At 42.3% G+C, this 23,345-nt stretch overlaps 5 protein-coding genes across 9 annotated transcripts in view; 2 read left to right on the forward strand and 3 right to left on the reverse strand.

Moving 5' to 3' along the window:
* The window catches only part of fbxw7 (F-box and WD repeat domain containing 7), a 33,991-nt gene extending 26,448 nt beyond the window's left edge, over window positions 1-7,543 (reverse strand). Inside the window, exons 1-3 of the mRNA XM_077719172.1 lie at window positions 7,057-7,543; window positions 4,560-4,703; window positions 345-635 (exon numbers count right to left, since the gene is read on the reverse strand). Of these exons, the coding sequence (XP_077575298.1) occupies window positions 345-563 (219 nt within the window). The 5' untranslated portion in view covers window positions 564-635; window positions 4,560-4,703; window positions 7,057-7,543. The remainder of the gene's footprint in view (window positions 1-344; window positions 636-4,559; window positions 4,704-7,056) is intronic.
* A 235-nt stretch (window positions 7,544-7,778) lies between these two features.
* Window positions 7,779-10,437, reverse strand: tmem154 (transmembrane protein 154). Its single transcript, XM_077719260.1, has 7 exons — window positions 10,064-10,437; window positions 9,083-9,169; window positions 8,945-9,016; window positions 8,824-8,877; window positions 8,414-8,587; window positions 8,278-8,332; window positions 7,779-8,199 (listed from the first exon to the last, which is right to left on the reverse strand). Exons 1-7 carry the CDS (start codon window positions 10,164-10,166, stop codon window positions 8,097-8,099), a joined length of 648 nt encoding a protein of 215 aa, XP_077575386.1. The 5' UTR covers window positions 10,167-10,437; the 3' UTR covers window positions 7,779-8,096.
* Window positions 10,438-11,080: 643 nt separating this feature from the next.
* On the forward strand, window positions 11,081-13,667 carry tma16 (translation machinery associated 16 homolog). The gene is made up of 7 exons (XM_077718986.1): window positions 11,081-11,387; window positions 11,494-11,600; window positions 11,711-11,748; window positions 11,828-11,912; window positions 12,496-12,644; window positions 12,721-12,763; window positions 12,830-13,667. The coding sequence occupies exons 1-7, from the start codon at window positions 11,385-11,387 to the stop codon at window positions 13,065-13,067; spliced, it is 663 nt and encodes a 220-aa protein (XP_077575112.1). The 5' UTR covers window positions 11,081-11,384; the 3' UTR covers window positions 13,068-13,667.
* On the reverse strand, window positions 13,388-21,848 carry marchf1 (membrane-associated ring finger (C3HC4) 1). Of its 5 annotated transcripts, none has more exons than XM_077718979.1 (12): window positions 21,780-21,848; window positions 21,296-21,376; window positions 18,696-18,768; window positions 18,195-18,412; window positions 16,973-17,029; window positions 16,831-16,913; window positions 15,872-16,421; window positions 15,450-15,630; window positions 15,245-15,389; window positions 14,750-14,794; window positions 14,442-14,665; window positions 13,388-13,921 (listed from the first exon to the last, which is right to left on the reverse strand). In XM_077718979.1, the coding sequence occupies exons 4-12, from the start codon at window positions 18,264-18,266 to the stop codon at window positions 13,881-13,883; spliced, it is 1,398 nt and encodes a 465-aa protein (XP_077575105.1). In that variant the 5' UTR covers window positions 18,267-18,412; window positions 18,696-18,768; window positions 21,296-21,376; window positions 21,780-21,848; the 3' UTR covers window positions 13,388-13,880. The 5 variants fall into 5 exon arrangements, with proteins under 5 accessions (XP_077575105.1, XP_077575107.1, XP_077575108.1 ...); XM_077718981.1 differs by having other exon boundaries at window positions 15,864-16,421; XM_077718982.1 differs by lacking the exon at window positions 14,750-14,794.
* Window positions 21,291-23,074, forward strand: apela (apelin receptor early endogenous ligand). The gene is made up of 2 exons (XM_077719146.1): window positions 21,291-21,515; window positions 22,988-23,074. The coding sequence occupies exons 1-2, from the start codon at window positions 21,425-21,427 to the stop codon at window positions 23,071-23,073; spliced, it is 177 nt and encodes a 58-aa protein (XP_077575272.1). The 5' UTR covers window positions 21,291-21,424; the 3' UTR covers window position 23,074.
* Window positions 23,075-23,345: the final 271 nt, after the last annotated feature.

Raw genomic sequence — 23,345 nt, forward strand, 5'->3', positions numbered from 1 at the left:
AGACTATTTAAAAATATTTTTTAATGCGGTTGAATGGTCATATTTTTAGTTTTTGTTTTTGTTTGTCTTTGAAACTTGTCATAGTATTTTTTTTTTAAACAAATTCACATTTAAATCTATTTTTAAGATATATACTTAGATAACACGAACATAAATTAAAGAAAAAAATAAAATATACATATTTATTTAATGTTCAATTAATTTTTAGACTGTTTTATTCAAATGGATGTTTATTTGGAATCCTTATTATTACATCAGATTAAAAAAAATCCAAAATCAATTTTCTCTCAAGACTATTTAAAAATATTTTCTGAACCCCCCCATTTTTTTAACAAATTGCTGACCTGCCGCGGCGGATGCCGGTGTTCCCCGAGCACTTGGTTCACACGCTCGCCATCGCCTCCGCCACCATCGTTGCCGCCGCCACCGTCATCGTCTTGTTCGTCGTCTTGGGGCGGGCGGCGGGGCCCTCGGGCAGCGGTGGCGCTACCTGCGGGCGGCGGCCCCCCCGTAGCCCGACCGCGCCTGCCGTTGCTGCCCCCCGACAGCAGATCCTGGTTCATTTCCAAAAGCCAGCTTGCGACCTCGTGCACCTTCGCTAAGCTGTCTGACGAGGAGAAGCTTTTCTGGACATGCTAGAAAAACACACAAAAATGGAGAGAGAAAAAACACTTACATTAGCTCAAAATTCGATCTTTTTTCTCAAGATTTTTCCTTCAAAGTCAGGGGGGAGGCTTATATGCGAGAGAAATTGTCAAATTCAACCAATTTAAGGGTGTGGCTTATACGCGGAGGATCTTATGCATGTGGAAATATGGTAGGTCCAATTTTTTGGACAAAAATGTTGCACAACATTCAAAACATAACTAATACTAAAAATCCAAAGGAGGCTTTTCATTGATTTCCCCAAAGATATCGGATTTTAAAAAGCATTTTGACGTGGGCGCAGGTTGATAAAGTCGAAGGACAAAACGCTTCCCGGACGGGTTTGACTTTGAGGACAACGTTTGGTTGTCCGTCCGTCTCCTTTTAGGCTGCGGCGGGAAGCATTAGTCGGATCTCCGATTGCGGAGCCCCCGTCCCTGGGGACCTCCCGGGCGGAAGGGCTATGAATAGTTAAAATCGGGGTCTGGAAAACGCCATGTCTCGATCGGCCACTTTTCCAGTAAAAAGGCCTTTGGAGAGAAAGAAATAGGCGCCAATTGTTGTTGTGGGCAAAAGACAGCAAATGAACAATAACTATCTTAAATGTCCCTTAACCTCCTTCGTGAAATATTTTTGTCAACGATAATATGAAAAACTTTCGATAAAAATGTGATCATTTTAAACTGTAATTACACAAAACGACCACCGCCAAGAATGGGGGCGCTGTTGTGAGAACTTTAACAATAAACATCACAAGGAAGCAAGTGATATCTACTCAAAACTAACAAGAAGTGCCTTCACATCAGTTAGTGACCGGTGATTGGTAAAGATTGGTACCCCCAAATCAATAGCAACTGAAACTGGCCAATAAATAAATAAATAAATAAAATAAAATTTAAAAAACAGTAGCCGAAGTGAGATCTGGCAGAGGAAAAAAATCAATAGTGACATAAAACAAGACAAAATCAGCAGAAAAACAACCCAAATCAGCAAGAAGCGACCCATCATCTTTAAAAAAGTTCAAATGTCTGACTTTTAACGTCTTTTAAACTTTTGCTACTACGTTACGGCGCCCCCTTTACCTTAGACCCGGAAGGTCGGTCGGTGGCGGAGAGCAGCCGCCGCAGCTGCTCGGAGAGGATTTCCGAGCAGCACGCCGCGCGACCCATCCTCTTCATCAAGGAGGAGAGGGCGCCGCATCCGCACGTCCAGTCGCTCATGACCAGCAATGGCAACAAAACCGCTCGCTATTTCGTCCTCACTCGCCGCGGCTTTTTGGCATAATGGGGGACGGCGGACGCTCCTTCCGCCGGCGCGTAAACGCGGGGAGTGGCGGCGAAGGGAGCCGCACGACGAGGACGCTAGCCTCGTCGGCGTGGCGCGGCGGCTCAGAGAATGACATCCGAGCCCCGGCGTCGGAGGGGAGGGAGGCTCGGCGGAGAAATCCAAAGCCACTTTGGAAAGTAGGAAGCGGGCGCCGGATTACGTTTGGCAATATGATTTGGGCGGCTGTTTTCGATTGGATGAAAGTCTGGGAAGCGTTTCACAATTAGTTTTGAAGGTTGTTTTTTTCTCGCATATAAGCCAAATTTGTAACGTGCACAAGACTTACGTTGCTATATTCCTTTTTACACCAGTAGATGTCGGCAAAGTAACATTTATTATTTGTTGGTTATTTTCTGTTACAGTAAAAGAAATTAAAAAAAAAAAAAATCGCACAGCAGCGCCCCCATTCTTGGTGGTGGTCGGACTGTGTAATTACAGTTTACAATTATAACAATTAAATCGAAAGTTTTTCATATTATCATTGACAAAAATAGAGATAATTATCATTATCATTTTATCGCCCAGCTCTAATGCCTATACCTATATTAGAAAAATGTGTTGATATTTTTTCCACATTCACAACTGGAAAACAATCGGTAACAAATGCTAAAATGCATTATTTTAGGCAGAAAACCCATCAGAGAAACCTGGAACCAATGGATCCACTGCTGCCGACCTTCCTGGTTCTCATGAATTGAACTCCTAGCCGCCAAAGACCTAACATTCTGCGTTTGCGGCGCGCTAGCTGATGGCAACTATGTTGCTAGTAACCGGATGCCTGGAAGACAGACTGGGAGACGACTCCCTGGCTCTCTCTGCAAAAAGGAAGCGGCGCACTGTAGCGAGCGGCGTGATATTAATAGCCTGAGCATTACGCTGATTGATTATCCCCCCCTAATTGCCCCCCCCAATGCCACCATTGTGTCGGGAAAAGCCATGAAACAAACCACAAGAACCATAAGATGCTTTTTTGACGAGAACAATGGCGTCAAAATCGGATTGGTTCATTTAACGTCAACTCAATTTCATCTGGCTCGGACATATTTACATTTGTTTTTTTGGCAGGGGTCGGATTAAAAGAACTGGATTAAAAATCCTAAATATTCCGTTTTTCATAGATTTAAAACAATGTTTATTTTATAGTAAGGGAAAATGTATTTTAAACGTGACTGATGGAGGACGACCGCCAGAGGGGGGTAAAAAAAAGCGTAACCAAAGATAAAGAGCGTGCAAAGTTGATTAAACGAACGTACATCTGGCAAGCGGAGACTCTGAAAATAAAGTGAAAAGCCGTCTGACCTAAATACTAATGGGCCCTACTTACCAAACAATGAAAAACTTCTGCTAAGTGCCGACGCCATCTTTGGTTACTTTTATATAGGAATGAGCTAGCTAGAACTACCTTGCCCTTACCAACATGGTGGCCGTGAGGCCATTTTGGAAAGGTATTTTCAAATGGGTTGGGCATTGAGCAAATCCATTGACATTGATAAAATCAACTTTAAAAAGGGCAGTTATGACTATATGATTAGAACGTCAAGGGAACGTGGCCCTTGACCGAGATGGCCTTGGGGCGGCCATGTTGGTAGGGGCAACCGACCGATCAAGGTCTTTTCATGCTTCCGTTGTAAATCCAAATGAGTTTGTCACTAGTCGACATCCAACCCCTCATAAACAAAGACTTTACGAGTAAGTGTGCAGTAATTTAACACCAAAATAAATAAATAAAAAGTGTAAAATTCCAGGCCTGTATGAGGCAAAAGATGCTATCAGCGCAAGCTAATGTTGAGGCCTCATTAAAACATTTTTTTCATTTTCCTCATTAAAACACTTAAAAAATAATAATATTCAGGTTTAGTGGGTGAGGATTGGTCACCCTTCAATTTTGAACTGCAAAAGACAGACTATTATTGCACTCAGCGCTTTCCAAGAAGGCCCCTCCCCTAACCCCAAGGGGGCGGGGTTTATCGAACGAACAACTCGGGCTCTCTTCGACGGACGCCCAATCTATCGGGAGGCCCAGAGACGAGTTGGTGAGCGAGCATCCAATTTGGCGTGCGAGTGGCTTCCTCGCCAAGCGCTCCATTATTTATGAATATTGCTTTCCAGCATGTCAGCTCAGCGCCTCGGCGTATTGATCCGTGGAGCAAAGTGGTCGCCGCGCCAGAGGAGCTAGCAAAGAAGGCGCAGCAGCCGCGTTAACCGCGGCGGGACAGCTGATTGGACGCTTTTTCTTCCTAAAAAATAACCTATAACGGCCCTGGCTGACTTGACCATATACTAATGTAAAATTACCCTACTAATAAACATTAAGATGTTCCTTAACTTAGCCCATTGGCTCCCCCTACCAATCGTACGGTATCAATGCACGCAACAACTGGAAAAAAAATATCACATACACGCAAGACAATTAATTCCAAGAGCAATACTCCATTATTATTAAAATGTAGTTTTGTGCTGTGTTCTGTTTACCCTGGCTAGTTTTAGGTTGCAGCACTACTTGATGCATTTGCTTCATCTTAATGTCAATTCAAAAATAATCACTCAAGTTTTTTTTCTCAAAAGAAACAAATATAAACTTTACTCACAGTTCCCCTCGCCGATGTTCGCCGAGGGCGCGAGCGCCGGTCTCGGCTTGGGACGCCGGCCCGGGCGAGTGGACGTCCCCCGCGCGCAGATGCCCCGTCAGTGGCACCCTCGTCGTCCTCGGGGTCATCAGAGGGTCACGGCGCCTGCGATTGAAAAAAAAATCATGTTAAATTCCACGCTGAAACCATTCCCCTCAATGTATCTTATACTGCCACCTGGTGGCCAAAAAAACAAAATATCAACAGGGCAAAAAATAAAAAACCTCATTTTTGCTTGCTGATTTGTTAGCAGCCCCCAATTTAAAACGAACGTGACACGTGGTGGTGACAGACACATTCAACGTGAAAAGAAGCGACGTTGGCGGGCGTTCCTGATGGACAAGCCGTTGCCGTGGCAACCCCCATAAGCCAAGAGAGCCGCCCGGCACGGTCATTTCCTGACCTTGAAATCGCAGGGAGGAACAAGCGCAAAACCAACACCTAGATTGACCTTTATTCCCATTTATTTTATATTTTTTTTATTTAAGCGCACTTCCTCAGTTAAACAGCAAAGAAAGTCACGCTTGTTGACTGTTAGCGAGGGATTATCCGCCGCTAATAGACTTTGCGCCACGTCAAGTGATCTCCAGGCTGTCCATACGTCTGTCTTTCAGATCAACGTCCAGTCTGGACGGCCTACGTGTCCAAACTAGACGGCAGCCAACCATGAAAATATCGCTTTCATGTGAGGAAAAGCCTCCAGCCTGCAGTACTCATCTTTAACGCTGGAGGGAGTTAGTCAATTTTACCATTAACTGATAAGTCAAAACATGTTGAAAAAAATAGTAAAAAAAATGTGCAGATTTATTTTACTAGTGAAAATAAGTAATATATAGATATACATATATGCACACAAAGTTTTTATCTTATAAAATACGAATTGAAATAACAGTGGACTTTTTTTCAACGTATTTTTAAAATGTATTTTTAGGGTGATCAAATCACATTGATTGGTTTCTGGAGGAAATGAGACGACGACCCTTGATAATGACTACAACGTAATATTTACTTTTTCTCTTTACATCAATACATCATGTGACGTCAATTGATTTTTCTTTTTTTTTTTAAACTGTTTACCTTTTTTTTTATACATACATTAGGTGAAAAAGTCGCAAACTGGTAGAAATTTGGGAATTAGTCCTGAGCTGCGAACGCAAAGAGGAAATGAGGCAATTCTTTTTTTCTTGAAGTAAAGGGAGACAAATGGTGTGTTACTTTTAACGAGCGTCTTTCTCCTCTCAAATGTCTTCCAAAGGCCAAAAGTGGAAATGTCTTCTTCTGGTGACGACAATTCAATCAACTTCCTTCCTTCCTTACTTACTTAACTCTCACGTCTCTATCACATTTTTTTGCACTCCAATTCCAGGCCATTGATTGACTTAAACATGCATTCAAACTTTAAATAATTTACAGGGTTTACTAAAATATTTAGGGACATGTACTACACATTTTCAAAGAAATAATCCTTATTTTCTCCCTTTTTAAGGTGTAGCTGAAAATTAAAATACAATAATATTTACTTTTATGAGCTAAAATAACATTTAACAAGTCCCTTTTTATTTGAAATACAAGAGGAAACAAATAGTAACAGCATTCTTTTGTTTGAATATAAAAAAACTACAATTATTTTGCATCTAGACTTTTTCCTATCAATAAAATTGGATTATACTGCTTTACCTTAGTTTTAATTGATTATTGTATTGATTTTCAGTTGTGTACAAAATCTAAAACGCAATAAACATTGAAAATATGTAATAATTTTAATACTATTAACTATTCAGGGCTAACAACTTTAATAGACATCTCATCACGTGGCTACAATACATTAATATTCTTGAAACGAGTTTATCAAGAGCCGTCCAATCCGTCTCAAGTGGGAGGGATGGCAGCCATATTGATTACATCATAAAGCTAGCAAAATTGTTGACATCATAAAGGGTGCGAAGTAAAGATGGATTACATCAAAGCCGGGTTTCCTTTTTTAAATTTATTCGCTACCATTGACGACGCTAAACGATCTATTTTTGCCAACCCTTCCAGCCAAAAAAAAAGGGATTGGACGTCTATCACCGTCAATGTCACTCAAATATTAGCATTCAACAACCAGTCGCCTCAGTTTAAATGTCGACCGTGTTTATTCAATTGAGCCCAAATGGAGTGTATTGGTCCCGAGTAACAACAACACGAGTTCAACTTGTTGGAACAAAGTTAGTCAAAGAGTTGAACAAAAGTAAAAGGGACGCAGCTTTTTTCTTCTAAAGTGACGCCGAATTCAAAAAGACACAGAGGGGCAAGATATGAGGTTAAATTTGAGGCGGAAGAGGAGTAAATTTATCCCTTTTTGGACGAACGGGCTACAGTTAGCAAGCTAACGCTAAGACGCAAGGAAGGCCCAGGAAAGTGGAGCCTCGCTCCCCGGCTCGGCTCGCGTGCGTGGAAAATGCCCGAGTGCGCTTACCTCTGACGGCCGGGGACGACGGGCCTCTCCGGGAAGTCCTTGCGGCCGCGTAACCAGGGCCAGATATCCTCATTTGTTGGGGCGAGCAGACGCCGCGAGGCTCCGGTGGGACGGTGCCCAAGCCTCGAGGGCTCTCGTCTGATTAACCCGGTGCGTCGTGCACTGGTACTGGGGCGACCACGTTAGCGTCACCGGCTAACTTAGCATACGTCCGCGCGGGGGTGCTAGTGGAAAAAAAAGCAGCGCTAGTGGGAAGCGCGGGGCTCAAAGCGGTCGGGGCCGGGAGACGGGCGGAGGACGCGGGGTCGCTTCGGCTCCGTCACTGGCCGTGTTTGTGACGGCAAAGGGCGGCGTGCGGCTTAGCGGGAGCAAACGGCTTGTCAGATAGGAGCCTTTCGGCGTTGGGTGCCGCTAACCGCTACCGCTAGCTTTCGGCTGCTCTGGCTTGACTAATGGTCGTCGCGTGGCTATGACGTCAGAGCTTGCTTCCGAACAGGCGCATGGTATCGACGCAAGCTTTGTGTTTAGTATTAGCTTGACAAAGGATCGTGATGTATTGGGATTATATAGTTTTTGCTTTTAATTCTGGCAAAATGATTTTTATTTTGGATATTATTGTTTGAATAAAGTGTTTAATGTTGGGGTATTTATTTACTATATTTGGGATGCTCAAAATTGTTTGACAATGACATATTTCCAATAACATGGCGTCCATTCATCAATAAATTGAAATGAGTTTATTACTAATGTAGCTCAAACATACATTTTTTTCTTGGCGTGTCAACAGCAAACCATTTATTCCCAGCATGCTCTCCTTCTTTTTAGCTTCCACCGGCTTTAGTTTCCACGGCCGAATCCTCCAAACGGATTGGACGTCTATGGCCGTCCATGTCGCTCAATGAGTAAACATTGTGCCAAAAGAGTGTCACATGTCCTTCTTGACTTTCAAACATCCCCCACATTTCAGCCAACTCTCAAATTTTGCACGATTCCAGGAATGAAAAGTCACCTTTGTGGAAGGTGCTAGCGAGCATGCTATGCTACGTTGGCGTGGTGGTGGTGACGTGATCTTTGATCATCCATTGGTCCAGTTCTTCCATCTCCAGTTCCAACACGGAAGGAACGTCTTCTTCAAACATGGGCCTGCACATAACAACTTAGCATTTTACTCTATATTTTTGGTGCAGGGGAATAAATAAGTAGACCTGATGAGGTACACACATTGGCACTTTTTCGTCGCTGTAGCCATCCAGATACGGATCCTCTTTCCTGGCTTCTGAAAAGGAGAAAAAAAAAAACATTGTTGAGGGCGCAACGACCAAAGTCGCCACACGGACGAGTCGGATTATCGCCGCACCTGCCACGGCGGCTTCCATTTTGAAGCGGCGCCGGAGGAAGAGGGCGAAGGAGAGCACCACCGCCACGAAAACCACTAACGCCACCGGGATGAGGATGATGGTGATGTTTGGGATGGCCTCGTTGACAGGGGGCGACGTCGAGTCTGCCGGTATGGGCTCGTCCGTGCTGCCTTCTGAAACGCCACGCCCAAAAATGGACACAGTTAGCGGCCATCTTTGGCGACGCGCGTCCGTAAAAAATACACCAAATTATATGAAACAATAAACACATCGAGTATTAAAATATACTTTGTGATGGATATTAAGAAATCAAATTAAGTAATAGTAGTAAAAAAGTATATAAATGAATAAAAACATCTGTAATGCATAATATGAAATGAAATATGGTAAAAAATATGAAATATTGTACCAGTGTTTTCCACTCCCGAGCCAAGATCTTCAGTTTTATCTTCTGGCAGCAAATCTTTGGCAAAAATCAGATTCAAAATTAAAATAAAATCAAAAATTGAGGAGAATGTAATTTTTTTTACCTAAATTGGTGTCACCATCTTGGGTGGGTACGGATTCGGACGTCACAACGTCCTCAGGTGATAACGTAGACTCTGCGTTGGTATAAAAAGATCATCAGATGACATTTCTTTGTAATTCCTAATTGTAGCAAGTCCAACCTAAGTTTTCCACGCCGCCCTCAATTTCTTCGATCACTTCTTCGTCTGGGGGGCTTTCTTCTTCGGGGTTCTCGTATTGGCTCCACACTAAAACAACAATAACAACAAAAAGTCATGTACAGTACACATATGAATAAAAACGTCTTCTCTGTCAAAATATATTTAACTCATTTTCATTTTTTCCCAAATGAAAACATGGAAATATTCAATATTTTATTCAATTGAAAACAACATAAAAGTAAGTTTTTTTATTTTATTTTCTTCAAGCATTTTTATATTATGTACCTTAAAAAAAACTAAAAATATTAATCATTTAGAAATATTTTCCAATCCCATTCTGAGCCTCTCAATAGTCAACATTCTATTTTAAACACAATAATACTTTTATTTTTAAACCATAATTTGAGCAAAAAAGGGAAAACGATAAATATTCCTTTCTTCCAATTCTGCTATTGCGATACTCGCGCCGAATTGACGCATTACTCGTCCTTCCGTCCCTTGCCGCAATCACAGTACTACGTCCTTATTTTTTTTTGAGTCACAACATACAGGAACTCAGCACTTCCTGTTGCACACTCACAACCAAATTAAAAAAGCTTGCAATACCACTAAAAGTACCCGCAAAAATACCACTAACAGCTAGTTACATACAAAGAACTGTCAAAATAAGATGTGCAACAGTATAAAAGTGGCAAAACAGTCAGTTCAATTTACCATTCCCAATATACACGCCCACCTACAATAATATGCAAATATATCCATAAATATAGAAAATAGCCTATCTAAACTTTGCGCAATCCCTTATTATTTCCCTGTAATTCAGTCATAAGTGGTTTCTAAACCTGTTTGGCTTAGTTCTGATTGAAACTATTTCGTTTTTAAACCAAAAAGTGATGATTTTATAGTATAAAGTTGATTGTGAGAGTCAAATGAGTGCTTTTGAAGGAGGATTTGAATTGAAAAAAGGCTTAAAGTTCTTACCTGTCCCAATCCAGGTGCTCGCCAGGAGCCACAACAGGAGTAGCGATGGCGTGTTACGCCCTCCTCGCCCTCCTCGCCCTCCTCGCCATCCTCGCCCTGTCATGCCGGCGATAGAAGAAGAAGGCCTCTGGGCGGAAATGTTGCCATCGCGTCGTGTTTTGGGTCACAGCACATGGCAACTTACTTCCTGGCCCTTTTCTGACTGGGAGAGAAGATGACAAAGCGAGACGACGCACCCACTCTGACACCGAGACCAGTCACTCGGGGTGTGACGCAACATTTTTTTTTCCCTTCTTGCTTGTCGACGCCTGCTCGCATTCCACGGGCCGCCCCGCCAAACGGCAGGTTGAAACGAGCGGGAAGTTGTTTTTCTCGCTGCCTGTTGGAATTGAGAAAGAGATTGATTTTAGGAATGGGAGGCTTGTCGCTAGGCAGAATTTGTAGGGTGACCTTCAATGTGCCCCAATGAAAGGATTTAGCGACTTTGTTCACAAAGTTGAAGTTATGGCTATTTTTGGTCATTCAAAAAATATTTGGATATTATTACCCTTACATGCACAATTTTTTAAAACTCTATTTTGTCTTAATATTTTATTTATGCGTTATTCAGTTTAGTTTTTTCATTAACATTGTATTTATTTATAAATGTATTTAGAACATAACAATACAACTATTCATAATAATTGGTAATAGTATTAAGTATTTTTTGTTGTTGTGTAAAAAGTAATCTGCTTTATAAAGGGTGAAGGTCAAAAGTGACCGTTTTTAAATTGGCGTGCACTTTAGTGAACAGTCTATGAAGGAATAAATTGTTTTGTACGTTGATATATATGATATATAAATGTTATAAAATGTGAAAGGAGCTGTGTAAGGAGTTACTTCATTTAATCTTAAAAGTTTAGTTGAAAACATGCATGTTTTGCCTATTTCAAAGTGCAGGCTCCATCAAATGGCTCCGACTCAAAATGGCCGACAAGCAACGGCCCATGTTGCCGTCGGCTAATTTCACAAGCCGGACATCTAGCTTTGTATATATGATTTCTAATAGCTTGGAACGCATGTAGAAATGACTGGTCACCACATTCTTAATTTTACCTGGACTGTTTCCTAATTTAAAGATACATCACTTAAAAATACTTGAATATAACACAAATTTAATAAGATTACGTTTTTAATGTCGTTTAAAAGAGAACTAGCGACACTGAGAAAAAGATTCCGCAGCTACTTTTTCTTCGGATCTTTTTCCATCGACGGATTTCAGTGACTTCCTTTTCCGGTTGAACTGTCAACAAACTCGCCACGAGTTTCGCCGGCAATCAAGATGGTAAAAACATAACCTTAATTTGCGTAATCTAATAAACAAATGCATCGCTAAACAGATATTCCACGCACGACCGCCTGGAAATAATAAAACGATGTATTTTTTTCAGCCGAAAACGCAGAATAAGACGAAACCTGTGGACAAGGTGGTGCATCCGTACAGTCGGAAAGCAGCTTACATGGCTCGAGAGGAATGTCGACTCAAGAAAAAAGAACGGTGAATATACTATCACTGCACACAAAAAATAGCGTTGTTTTAGCATGTTTTGTTATGTTACACGACGTCTAAATTCCCCGCATTGTAAGCAGAAGGCTTTTGTTTTGCAGGCAGAAAATTGGCAAAGCTGCACGTCTGAACAATATTGGTAAGTTTACTTTTAAAAGTGGGTCAATTTTATCAGCGATGTCCGTGAATCGATTATCAATTACACTTAACATTCACAGGAGAAAAGTTGCTGTGGTTTCAGAGTCAACTGGACCCAGAAAAGACAAAATATTCCCAACAAGATGCCCGGAACATCATTGAAAGGTAAGCCAACACTCCCATGAGTTGTATTTATTTATCTTGTATCATTAATTGAAACCAGAGGTGCGATTTTAGAACTCCCTCTAGCGGCGAAATAAAGATTGACTGGATACATTGTTCAAAATGTTCGTGCTACCTTCAGGTACTGTGGGAAAATTGACTATTACTACTATCTAAAATTTAGATAGTAGTAACTGATAGAGTTAAATGGCTTTTTATTATGATAGTCTTAGATAAAATGTCCTAAAAATACTCAATCTACGCATTTTTTAAAAAGAAAAAATTGATTAATTAGCAAAGTACATGTCTGTTTTTCAACAACAATAGCAAATTAATAGCATGTACTCGTCATTAGCATTTAGATTCTAAATGCTAATGACGAGTACATGCTATTAATTTGCTATTGTTGTTGAAAAACAGACATGTACTTTGCTAATTAATCATTTTTTTCTATTTAAAAATGCGTAGATTGAGTATTTTTAGGACATTTTAGCTAAGACTATCATAATAAAAAGCCATTTAACTCTATCAGTGCCATTGAAAACAATTGAAGAAAAATAATAACTCTTCTAACCTGTTTTCTTAGGTACCTTCAACGTTTTGACGGCGAAATGGAGCAGATCGAGCTGAAGAACAGCATCAAGGGACGTCAGGGGCGTGTCCATGGCGCCAGGGAGGACTTCATCAAGCAGACTTTGGAGCGAGAACGGGCGCTCTACGCCGGCGTCGGCTTCGGTCCGCACATCCGCTCTCTGCACGTATCATCACAAACAAAAATTTTAACAGAATTGCGCGTCTTTTCGCCCGACAGAGATCCCAGACTTTGTCAATGTGAAAAACCTCAAAACGTTCAGGTGAGGCACTTACTTGATGAACTTGAAGCGTTGACCCCGAGTGACCTTTGCGTTTCTTCTGGGCAGGGAATGGACGGGAGACCTAAAAAAGCTACCTAACATTGTTCTGAGGAAGATTTCCAGCAAAGACGTGGACGAGAAGAAGTGTAACAAAGCAGAAGATGTGGACAATCGTGACAAGAATGACAAAGTAGAAGAAAACCTGGACAAGGAGGACAAAGTAGAAGAAGACGTGGACCATGCTGATAAGGATGACGACAATGAAGAACTAGATGATAACATTCTGATGACAGACTCGGACTAAATAATGTTTTTAGCCTCCAATAAGCATGACTTTCCATGTTTTCTACAGTTTTATTGCACAAATACGTGTCGTGTGGTTTGATTTGATCCAATCAAAGAGAGACAAAAATGTTAGTTTGTCATTTTGCAACATTTTCTGGCGTGGCTGGTCGTAAACAAAGTATTTTTTTTTAGGTTGAGCACCACTTTCAAACATCCATAACAGAAAATAAAATCATGTATTGAAGCTACAAAACGTGTTTGTCTATGTGAGGGGAAATTAAGTCAACTTTTTTTCTAGAAAAGACAAACTTTTGATTGATTGGAAAACATTTGCATCCATCTATTTTACTTGGACTCATTTCTGGCCTGTTTATTTTCAAAGAATTACTTTTTCTGTCATTTATGGGGCATTTATAGGTTAGTTCTTGTTTTTTTTCCTTATCATTACAGAACATGCCGACACGTGAAAATACTCTAGAAAATTCTAATGACTTGGGCCAAATTGATTCCATGGTTGAATCATTGAGTAATGCTAACTGTTCAAAATAGTCATCCATCCAGAGGGTGTGGAAAATGATCAGGCAAAAAAAACATGGTGTCTTTGTGTCAATCAGCAAAAGGGAAAAAAAAATGCTAATGATGGAAAACAAAAGGGTGGCATTTCCAACCAATTTTGTCAAGTTGACACGTGTAGTCAATAATCTAAAGTTGTAGTCCGTGAGCAGCTATAAATGAAGGTTGGGTGATTATTTAGTAGTGCAGTTGAAAAAAGTGCATAAAGAGAAGAAATGGAAAAAGTCAACAGTTAGCAAGCCTTTCTGGAGTGGAAAGGTCACCACCATAGAGTCCTCCTTCTTGCTGGCTTTTGTTTACCTGCAGAAACAAATAATAAAAACATTTGACAAAACAGTCATGAACAGGGTTTTGAAATATAAAAAAATACAACATTTAAGTATAAGCAAAAATTAGCAATTTTTCAATGGAGGAATGCAAAAACTATCCAGCAAAAATCGAAATTCTCCTTTTTTACAAGATTTATGGGCTTAAAAAAACTATTTTGCAGCTCAATTGCAGAATTTAAATTTTTTAAATTTTAACACGGTGGACAAGTGGTGAAAAAGTCGGCTCGCAGTGCCGGGATCAAGGGTTCGATCCCTCACTGTGTTTTTCCTGGGCCTGTGTTGTTGTTTTTTACCCCAGTAATTTGATTTCTTCACCCCAGTAATTTGATTTCTTCCCATATCCCAAAAACTTCCACTCTATGCTAAATGTATGCAAGATTGTCCCTATATTAAAATGATTGGTTGTGTCTCCTGGTGCCCTGCGATTGGCTACGGAAAATGAACACCAACACACTTTTGGGTAAGTGGTAGATAAAGGAAAAGCTACGTACGTGGCTTCAGACGGGATTGTCGGCAGGCGGCTCGTTTCGCCGCTTTCCCTCGGCGAGCGGGTTCTTGTCGGGGCAGTTCTGCACGGTGATGATGCGGTTGAAGGCCACGAGGCGGCGCCAAAGCTGCAGGTAGATCTTGCACTGGACGTACATGAAAACCAGGCCGCCGAAGAAGCCGACGGACACCACGATCAACTTGGTCCAGAAGGGCCACTCCAGTATGCCTGTGGGCGGAGGGACACGGCGTGGTGGAGTCGTGTCGGCCCGCGGGGGTGCCGTGGGGCGCGCGTTGTGCTTTGTGCGCTTACCCTCGGGGGTATAGTACTTCAGCAGGGAAAGCCGCCATAATTCCTCTGCAATCGACAGCGTTAATTTGGCGCATAAAGGACTGAGGCTAATAATTTAGTAGCATGTATTAGCCGTGATACATTTTGGCTAAATTGTACTCAATATTTGGTAGAAAATGATTGGAAAGGACTTTATGGGGGCTATCACCAAACACAAGGCACTTGCTAAAAACTATTCAGTTCTATAGGATGGTGTGTAAATAAAATGCATTTGATTAAAAAATGAAAATTGGTTCCGTTTTTCTAACGTGTAAAAAAAAATCTAAGAATTAGATAACAGAATATTGACTGTTTTTTGCTAAAAATAACTCCCCCTTTAGCATCTTATTTCTATGTCAGACCCCTTTTTAAATAAAAGAGAATATTTAGTGGCACCAAAAGAAAATAGTGCCTGTTTTATACATCTAAAAAGGAGGCGCAAATACATATTTCCTGTCTTTTGTGTTTTTGACTGACCGTTTTTCCCCAGTTTGAGCTCCTCGACGGTCCTCTTGACCAGGATGGAGACGGAGCAGAGCATGCACACGATGGCCACTAGGTGGAAGAGGACCGAGCAGTAGATCTTCCTCCTCTCGCTTTTGGTCATGTGTAGTTCCTCCCACTGTTTGGAAAGCAAAGACTCGGTCAGGTGCGTCACCACGCCTTACCTATCACCTCGTACCTGGCACAACGGCTTGAGTGTGGTCTCCATGACAAAACGGAAACTGCAGAGCTCGCAGCATCTCGTGTCCGACGACTTGATCCACTGGTAGAGGCAGGCGTGGTGCACGAAGCTCAGGCTGCCCGTGCAGTGGCAAGGCGTGATCAGCGGGGACTCCTCGTCGCCTTCGCAGTGGCAGATCCTGCCAAAAAAAAAAATTAGGTCAAAAAAAAATTTTTTTTTGGTTAAAAAAAAAAAAAAAAAATTTTTTTTTTGGTTAAAAAAATCCATGGCGTGATCAGCGGGGCCTCGTCATCGCCCTCGCAGTGGCAGATTTTGCCCAAAAAATCAATTTTTTGGGCAAAAAAAAAAATGTTTAAAAAAAATCCATTTTTTTTTGGTTATCTTTGAATGAAACTCGGCGTGAAAGCTGACCTGCACACCTCCGTCTCCGAATCGTCGGAAAGCAGGGCGAGCGGTGGCGCCCCGTTGACCCCGCGCCCCTTCTGCGTCTCTGCCGTGTCCTCGGGCCCCGCCCCCGTCTCCCGATAGCTCGTAGTCAGTGTCTCCTCGGAGGATGGCGAGGAGGCGGGGGCCTTGTCGGCGCCGGGCGAGCTGGTCTGGCTCTCGTCCGGCGTCTTGGCGGCCTCCGGTGGGGACGGCGGCGCGCCGCCCTTGGCCTCGTCCGAGCCCAACGACTGCAGCTCCATCACCTCGGTGACGTCGTCGGGCGTCCTGCCGCGCTGGCGCCGGCGGGCCCGGCGGGATTTCTCCCGGCTCCAGCTCCGCGCCGCCGCCGGCCTCTCGTCCTCCGAGGTGGAGTCCAAGCAGAGGAGTCGGGAAGGTCGGTCCGGGGGTCGGCGCTCCGGGTCACGCTCTTTGGCCCCCGTGCAGTCCAACGGGCCGTAGCCGCTCCTCTTGCGGTGGCGGCGCCGGCGCTTCACCTGCTTTTTTGGAGGGGGCGGGGCCAGGGTGGCGCCGGGGACGGTCATGCTAGCGTTGGACAAGTGTGGACACAAACAAGATGGATTCTGAGATGGCAATGAAGTGAAACATGAAGTGTGTCTGTGCCATTTGATGCTGATAGACGTTCAATTATGTGGTTAAATTGAAACTCAGTTTGTCATTCGTAGATGTCAATTTGATTGGACGTCTATCAACGTGAATGGAAATGACGGAAAATGACAAAATAAGAAAAAAAAAGACAAATAACGTAATTATATATAATTTTGTGCTTGAAATGCAATGTAAATAAAGGCAATGTAGATTTTAGCATTGATTATATATGGCAATTTAAATTTGATGAAATATGGACATAAAATGGCGATGAAAAATGATCACAAACTGATGAACGCACTTTTCTTTTTTAAGCAGTCAACGTCCTATCGTCACATTCCCTTACCTGCAAATATCCTGAGAAGACGGCGTGATGGAGGTCTTGGAAGCGCCACCGGTCGGTCCCGCCGCCACCGCCAAGTTTCCAGCCTGCCGTCAAATATGGCGCTCACTTTTCACGTCGCTGGAAGCCGAGGACGCTCGGTTACCTTGGAGACGGTGCTGGATCGACTGCCCGAGCGAGCGGGGGGCTTGCCCTCCGAGCCCTAAAGCAAAAGGTGGGAAATGGTGAATGAATTTTTAGGCTAAGCGCTAAACCGATAGCTAGCAAACAATATGCTAACTAAACAACAACAATGACAACTGTAGCTTCATCCTTACTGCAGAAAAGTATGACAACGTGGTGAAAGCTAACGAGCTAGCTTGCGCACATGATTTCAAACTGTAGCTTTAGCCACACAGGTTTTTTTTGATGATTAAAACTTGCTTAAACGGCGTTTATAAAGGGCATTTGAGTGAAGGTGCGGAAACACAAACACACGTTGAAGACAAGACGAGTGCCCCATTTAAGCCGTTTAAGAGATTTAGCGCTAGCCTCCATGGCTATTAGCGGCTCGCTCGCGCGTGTAGAACAGAGCACGTGTGAGCATCATCATCACAACTCTGGAATTGTTATTAAAATGAATCAAATTGACATTTAAATGGAGCCACGTACTGTTAGCCAATCCGTTGATGAATTTGTAATTTGAATGATTTAAATTAAGATGGCGCCTTCCACTTTACAGAGGCAGCCAAGTGGTAGCGTAGTAAACAAATAAAAACATGTGCGGGTGGCGGGCCACTGGTGAAGGAGGGATTAGCGGCAGTGGCGTGCCATCTATACGCGTCTAAATCAAGATTTACAAAGCACCTGTACTTGCGGGGATTTGCATTCTTTATTTTGGCGGACTCATCGACACCAGCTAAAAACAACACAAGGATCACTATATTGTTACACCTTGCAACTATAGAATGTTTTTTCCAAAAGATCCATTTTTTTCAGTTTTTTTTTTTACCGGAATTGACAGCCTTCAAGAGTATTCCATTTTCATTTATTTTGAAATAAACTTATGTTGCCTTTGTTTCTGAATGAGCCAAACCTTTTTATTAATTGTCATTATCATTAATTAGGCACAAAAAAAAATAAATTTGTTTACTTATTTGAATTTTGTCATTTTATTATGATCATAATACATTTGAAAAGGCTGGCAAAAACTATTAAAACGCAATACTGTTTATTTTTATCCTACTTTTTCCTATTGACAATACAAAAAAAGCACTTTAGTTTAAGAAAATAAATCGCTAAAGGGCAAATAAACATGGTCGCTTTTCAAAGTCCTTGAGTGCCATCCCATAATTATCCCTTTCCCCCCCCGAGAAGCATTGTCTTACCTGGTCTTTCCCGTCTTGGGCGCTTTGGCCGTTTTCCCTGGCCGGGACCACCGTGATCTGGTGCACGGGCATGTCTCAGGCGCACGCCCGCCTCCCTCCGGCGTCGTCTTCATGGTCGTCGTGGTGGTGGTGGTGGTGGTCTCGGCGCCCTCCCGCGCTTCGCTGGGCGGCCATGCCGCCGGCCGTGGGGCAAAAGCGGCGATTCCTGGATCCGGACACTGGAATTAGACGGTCGTCATGGCGACTGGGAAACTACTGGCCCGGACTCCCTCCCTCCCCGCCGCCTGCCCCTCCCTCGGCGAAGACAAAAAAGGAGGAGTGTGCGTTGGCGTGCGGGGGAATAATAAAGCATACGTTCCTCCGCGAGGGGATTAAGGCTTAGACTAAACTCAATCCACCCCCCCCCCCCCCCCCATCTTGGAACTAATGGGATTACACAACATGTGCGCGTGGATGCGAGAAATACGAGGAGGCACCCGTGGCCTCAAAATAGATATTCACCTGCGCTGGTTTGCGGCCATTGACGGGCGCCGTACCTCCCGCCGGACCGATCCGACGTCGTAGGGTTGGACATCTGTGGGCAAAAGAGTGAAAAACGTAAAAGCACTTTTTTTGCTGTTTCTGAATGGGCCAAAAAGAACAAAAAAACAGAGTATATACCACAAAATAATGCTCTTTTTTTAGTCGATTAATTGGTTGCCCAATGCATTTGGAGTGGGAAGGGCGGGGCGATAAGTCAATTGGACACCTTTGATGGCATTTAAAGATGAACTTTCCTTTTTTTAATGAAAATGGAAATTCAATGAGATTTTCAATGGCAAAGTGTTAAAGTGCCATTATTATTATTATTATTTTTTTGGCTTCACGTCTGACTTTTGGCCTCGAGCGGACTCCCCGCCGATCTGACCCCGCGACCCGCACGCCTTCCGTCGCCGCCGGAGAGCCGGACGGCCCGTTTGCTTCCGCTCGGCCAAATTTGGGGCGCACGCGCCCGTCTGGCTTTCCCATAGGCAGACAAAGGGCTCGTTAAGCGGCGGCGCCGTCATCGACGGCGACCCCGCGTCACGACAATGGCGTGGCTAGCCGGAGCGAAAAAGATGGCAATGGAGGCGCGTTCATCTCGTCATCCTCACTAGGATTAGAGGCAAAGGCCTTGCCTCCCTCAGTGGAGCTGCCCACATTAAAAAATGGATTGGATTTTATTCAATACAATTTTCAAACTGTTTTAAAAGGTCATTATTTTTCCACTTTGTATTTTTACACCTACAAATTTTTTCATTAACATACTTCTATATCAGTCTATATCAGTTAACTATGGGCAATTTTGGGGGTCATATTTGTAACACTATAAATATATACACACACACACAAATACACATTCATATACACACATTTGACTACTTAAGCAAAGCCGTAGTGAATGAAAAATGATAAAAGTAGTAGCCAATCCCAGTATATATGGCCTGGACGTCTGTAACCGTCAACGGCAGCCATACTTTTCCCCAAACTTATAAAAATGATAACCCCACGCGCGCACTGAATTTCTCTGCGGTGTGTTTGAGTATGCTAGTAAAATCCCCCGTCGAGGCCTTTTAATCCCCCAGCAAGAGCAAATATTACAAGCCCAAAAAAAGACTTTTCCCCCCATTTCTTTCTTTCTTTTTCACTCCTTCCCCTCTCCACACGCACACACACACGCAAGTGAATAACAATCGAAGCCGCGTTAGCATATTCAAATGTGGCAAAATAAAAGTTTTTTAAAAGACAATAGCCGCTGATATGCAAAGCGCGATAAGAAACCAACGGGCAAATCCGTAAGGGAATCCCGACCACGTCGGCGGGGGTGCCGTGGCAAATATGGCGACGTCGCGAAGGCACGCGCAAACAAACGCAGGGTCGGCCGGGGTGCTTTGTTGCGAGACGCTCGTTCAGAGTCTGGCGGCGTGTTTTCCAGGCGCTAGTTGGCTCACCGGCTCGCTCCATTAGCGTCCCGCTGCTCGCCTTAATCCTCATTCACATGTAACGGCCAACATTTCAACTAAATGTGCTAATTGACGACAGGCGCGTTCAATGGAGGAGTCGACAACGCCGCGGAGGAGACGCCGGACCGACTCGGGAGACGCGCTAACGAGGAGATCACAAATAAACTTGCCAAGAGATTAAAAAAATAACATTCTCAAAGTACTACATTTCGATTATTCACTCATCGACATAATTTATTTGAATATTTTGCCATTAAAAACTCATTGAGAAATTGTTGACTTAAAAATTGTGCACTTTTTTAGCCTCTTAATGGTCAAATTCGTTTTTAAAAGTATACATAAATCATCTAATTATTGTCTGTGTGCACATTTTTTAAAACATTTTGCCATCTGACAACAAGCAAGAGACAATGTGGCCATAATAAAATCAGTAACTAATCTTTTATTCTATTTTATTTGTAATTAGCTATTTTTTTATTTGTTAGTTTTAATTAAAAACAAAAAATAACGTTTTTTATATATTTTAAATGAGGGGAAAAGGGCAACCCACCATAAACTATATTTAAAAACTAAATTATATGTATTATTTTAATGAACAGAAAAAGGGAAAACATGGGGGCAAAATTATCAACGTTTTGTTTAAAACATCCCTAGTTTGCTTCGTTAACATTTTTAAATCGTCTATCACAGTCAAATTATAAAATAGAATGCTTTTCTTTTGCTATTTATTAATGCTGCAATCCGGCTCCTTCAGGTGTGCGCACTATGGCCACCAGGAGGCAGTGTTAGCATGAACACACAATAACCAGCACGACTATAACTGTAGAGATTGTTAGTCGTTAATCATAAGAGATCTATGCCAATGACACTTATAGACGTCCAATCACGCAGTTCTTAAAAAAGATTACATTACTTAAATTACAGTGTATTTGGTAGATGTTTAATCAGTATGAAATAAAACGCTTTTAACGCAGAGCGTGTGTTGAAGGGTCGGTTGTGGGGGGCTTCCTGTCATTTCAATTACCTTCTACATGTGGGGTCAATATGTGCCTTGTGGGGGCTACCGGGGGGGGGGGGCTGCTTAGAAAGCAACTATAAAGGAGGTGGGGGGAGAAGTACCTTTGTCACTTGGCTCTCAAAGTCACTGGAAAAGATTCAGGACTCACTCCGGGGACGCCATCCAGGATTGCTTCTTCCTTGCTGGGCAAAAGAAAGCACAAATTAGGACCAGGACTCCTAAACGTCAAGATGAGGACCTTCAACCTGTTCTATCTGCTTCTGTTGCTGCTCCTGGTGGCCACCGTGGTGTTGGTGGAAGGAGCTTCCATCAACAGGCCAAGTAAGAAGAAATCGACAATTTGAATGAAAGTGAAACCTGATTTAGCAGGAAATTTCCGGACCTCGTGTTAGCTTAATTAGCTACCAAACAAGTCGATTAGATTAATGAATTTATGTCGATGTTTAATGAAGGAAATACAGCAGAATTGGTAATAACCTGTCGCTAAGTGTCTTAACTTTTAAATATTTCAACATAAGTCACATTTGGTTTGAGTAATGCACGTACTTTGAGTAAAAACAAGGAGTTAAAAGTTGCGTTTCTTACCTCGAAAAATTGCCGGATCCCTCCAAATGTTTGATGCGTTCAAATTCCATCGCCAGTGTTGTAAATAATTTATTCCGGTCTGTAAAAAAGTAGTCATAGTGGAACGGTGAGAGGTGGCAACATAAATGGTAAAACGCGTGGAAACACAAAAAAATATGGCTTTGTCTATTTAAATAATTGTGAAATAGGTGAATGTATATTGAGTCAATATCGCCAATGTAGATTAATAATTGTTGTGTTCAGGTTTCACAGCACTGTCGTCAATTGTATAATCCAACAAAAAATCCTATGTAATAACTGAATTTAAAAAATACGCATCTTTTTAAACTGTATAACCTTTATATTTATATGAACTTAAGTTTAATTCGTTTCTGTTTAACGTTTATTTAATCAAGTTTAAAGTAGCGACTTTCTAATTGTTGCGTTCACATGCTGCAACAACGTCGTTAATGAGATATGCACGGGTGTCCCGAATCCACATACTATAATACTCTAAGGTTTGGAATCGAAGTTAATGTTGCTTGGAGATATTTTATCATATTTCATCTGGTATGACTTTGCGACCTCTCTTTAAAAGTTAAAAAAAAAAAATATAAATAGATTTAAAGTGTGTCTAACTGGACGGAGCGTTCACACCCCACCACTAAACGTCGTAAATTGCACTACTCCCATGTGGAGACCCTCGAACCTCCGCGTGTGTGGGCATTTGGGATTTGTCTTTAAAACGATCGAGCTCAATTCAATCACACACTCGGTTGCGCCGATACATGTGAGACGTATCAAGTAAGCGCTGGCGGATAAACAGCGTTTGAGCACCGCCGCCGGGGGATCATACTCTCGGGGTCTCCATTGTGGGCCCCTTTTGTTAATCCCGGCGTTAAGATGTCCTGCAAATACGCCCCGAGCTTTTATTCAACAAAATGGCACGGGAGGAGAATGAATGGAAAGAGAGAGATGCGTTTGCCTCTAGGCGCGGGGTTCGAGAGGGAGGGAGGATGGGAGGTAGTAGAGGGAGGGTCGGGGTTGCTAGTCATAAAGTCATCGGGCACTTTTTATGTTCTTCCTGGGTTTGGTTGGCAACTCAGTGGTGGTCGTATTCCAATTTATTAGGGAAGCAGAGAGTAACATTAGGATGACCTATCAGCAATTTAATGTCATGGAAATTGAATATATATAAAGTTTTAAAAATTATATATATTTTTTTGCAGATTTTCATATGAGGAGAAGGTACCACCGACATTTTTGCCTGCATCGACGCTGCCTGCCATTGCATTCTAGAGTTCCATTCCCTTGACAAAAAAAAAATGGTAAGGGTCGATAAATGGTCTTTTTCAGACCTATTTGGAAGAATTATTAAATATTATTTTTTATTTAGAGAACATTTATCGGTGGTATCTTGGGGCGTACTTCTATTTTTATTCATTCCTAACTTTATGTATTCATAAAAAATGTATAGAAAAATAATTAATAATACTTTTTAAAGGGCTAGCGTTGCATCATCAATGGTTTAAAAACACAATTTTGGCCTTCATGCTACATTGTTAGCATAGCACTGTCAATCATTGA

The sequence above is a fragment of the Stigmatopora nigra genome, chromosome 6 (genome assembly GCF_051989575.1).
Source record: "Stigmatopora nigra isolate UIUO_SnigA chromosome 6, RoL_Snig_1.1, whole genome shotgun sequence".
Lineage (NCBI taxonomy): Eukaryota > Metazoa > Chordata > Actinopteri > Syngnathiformes > Syngnathidae > Stigmatopora > Stigmatopora nigra.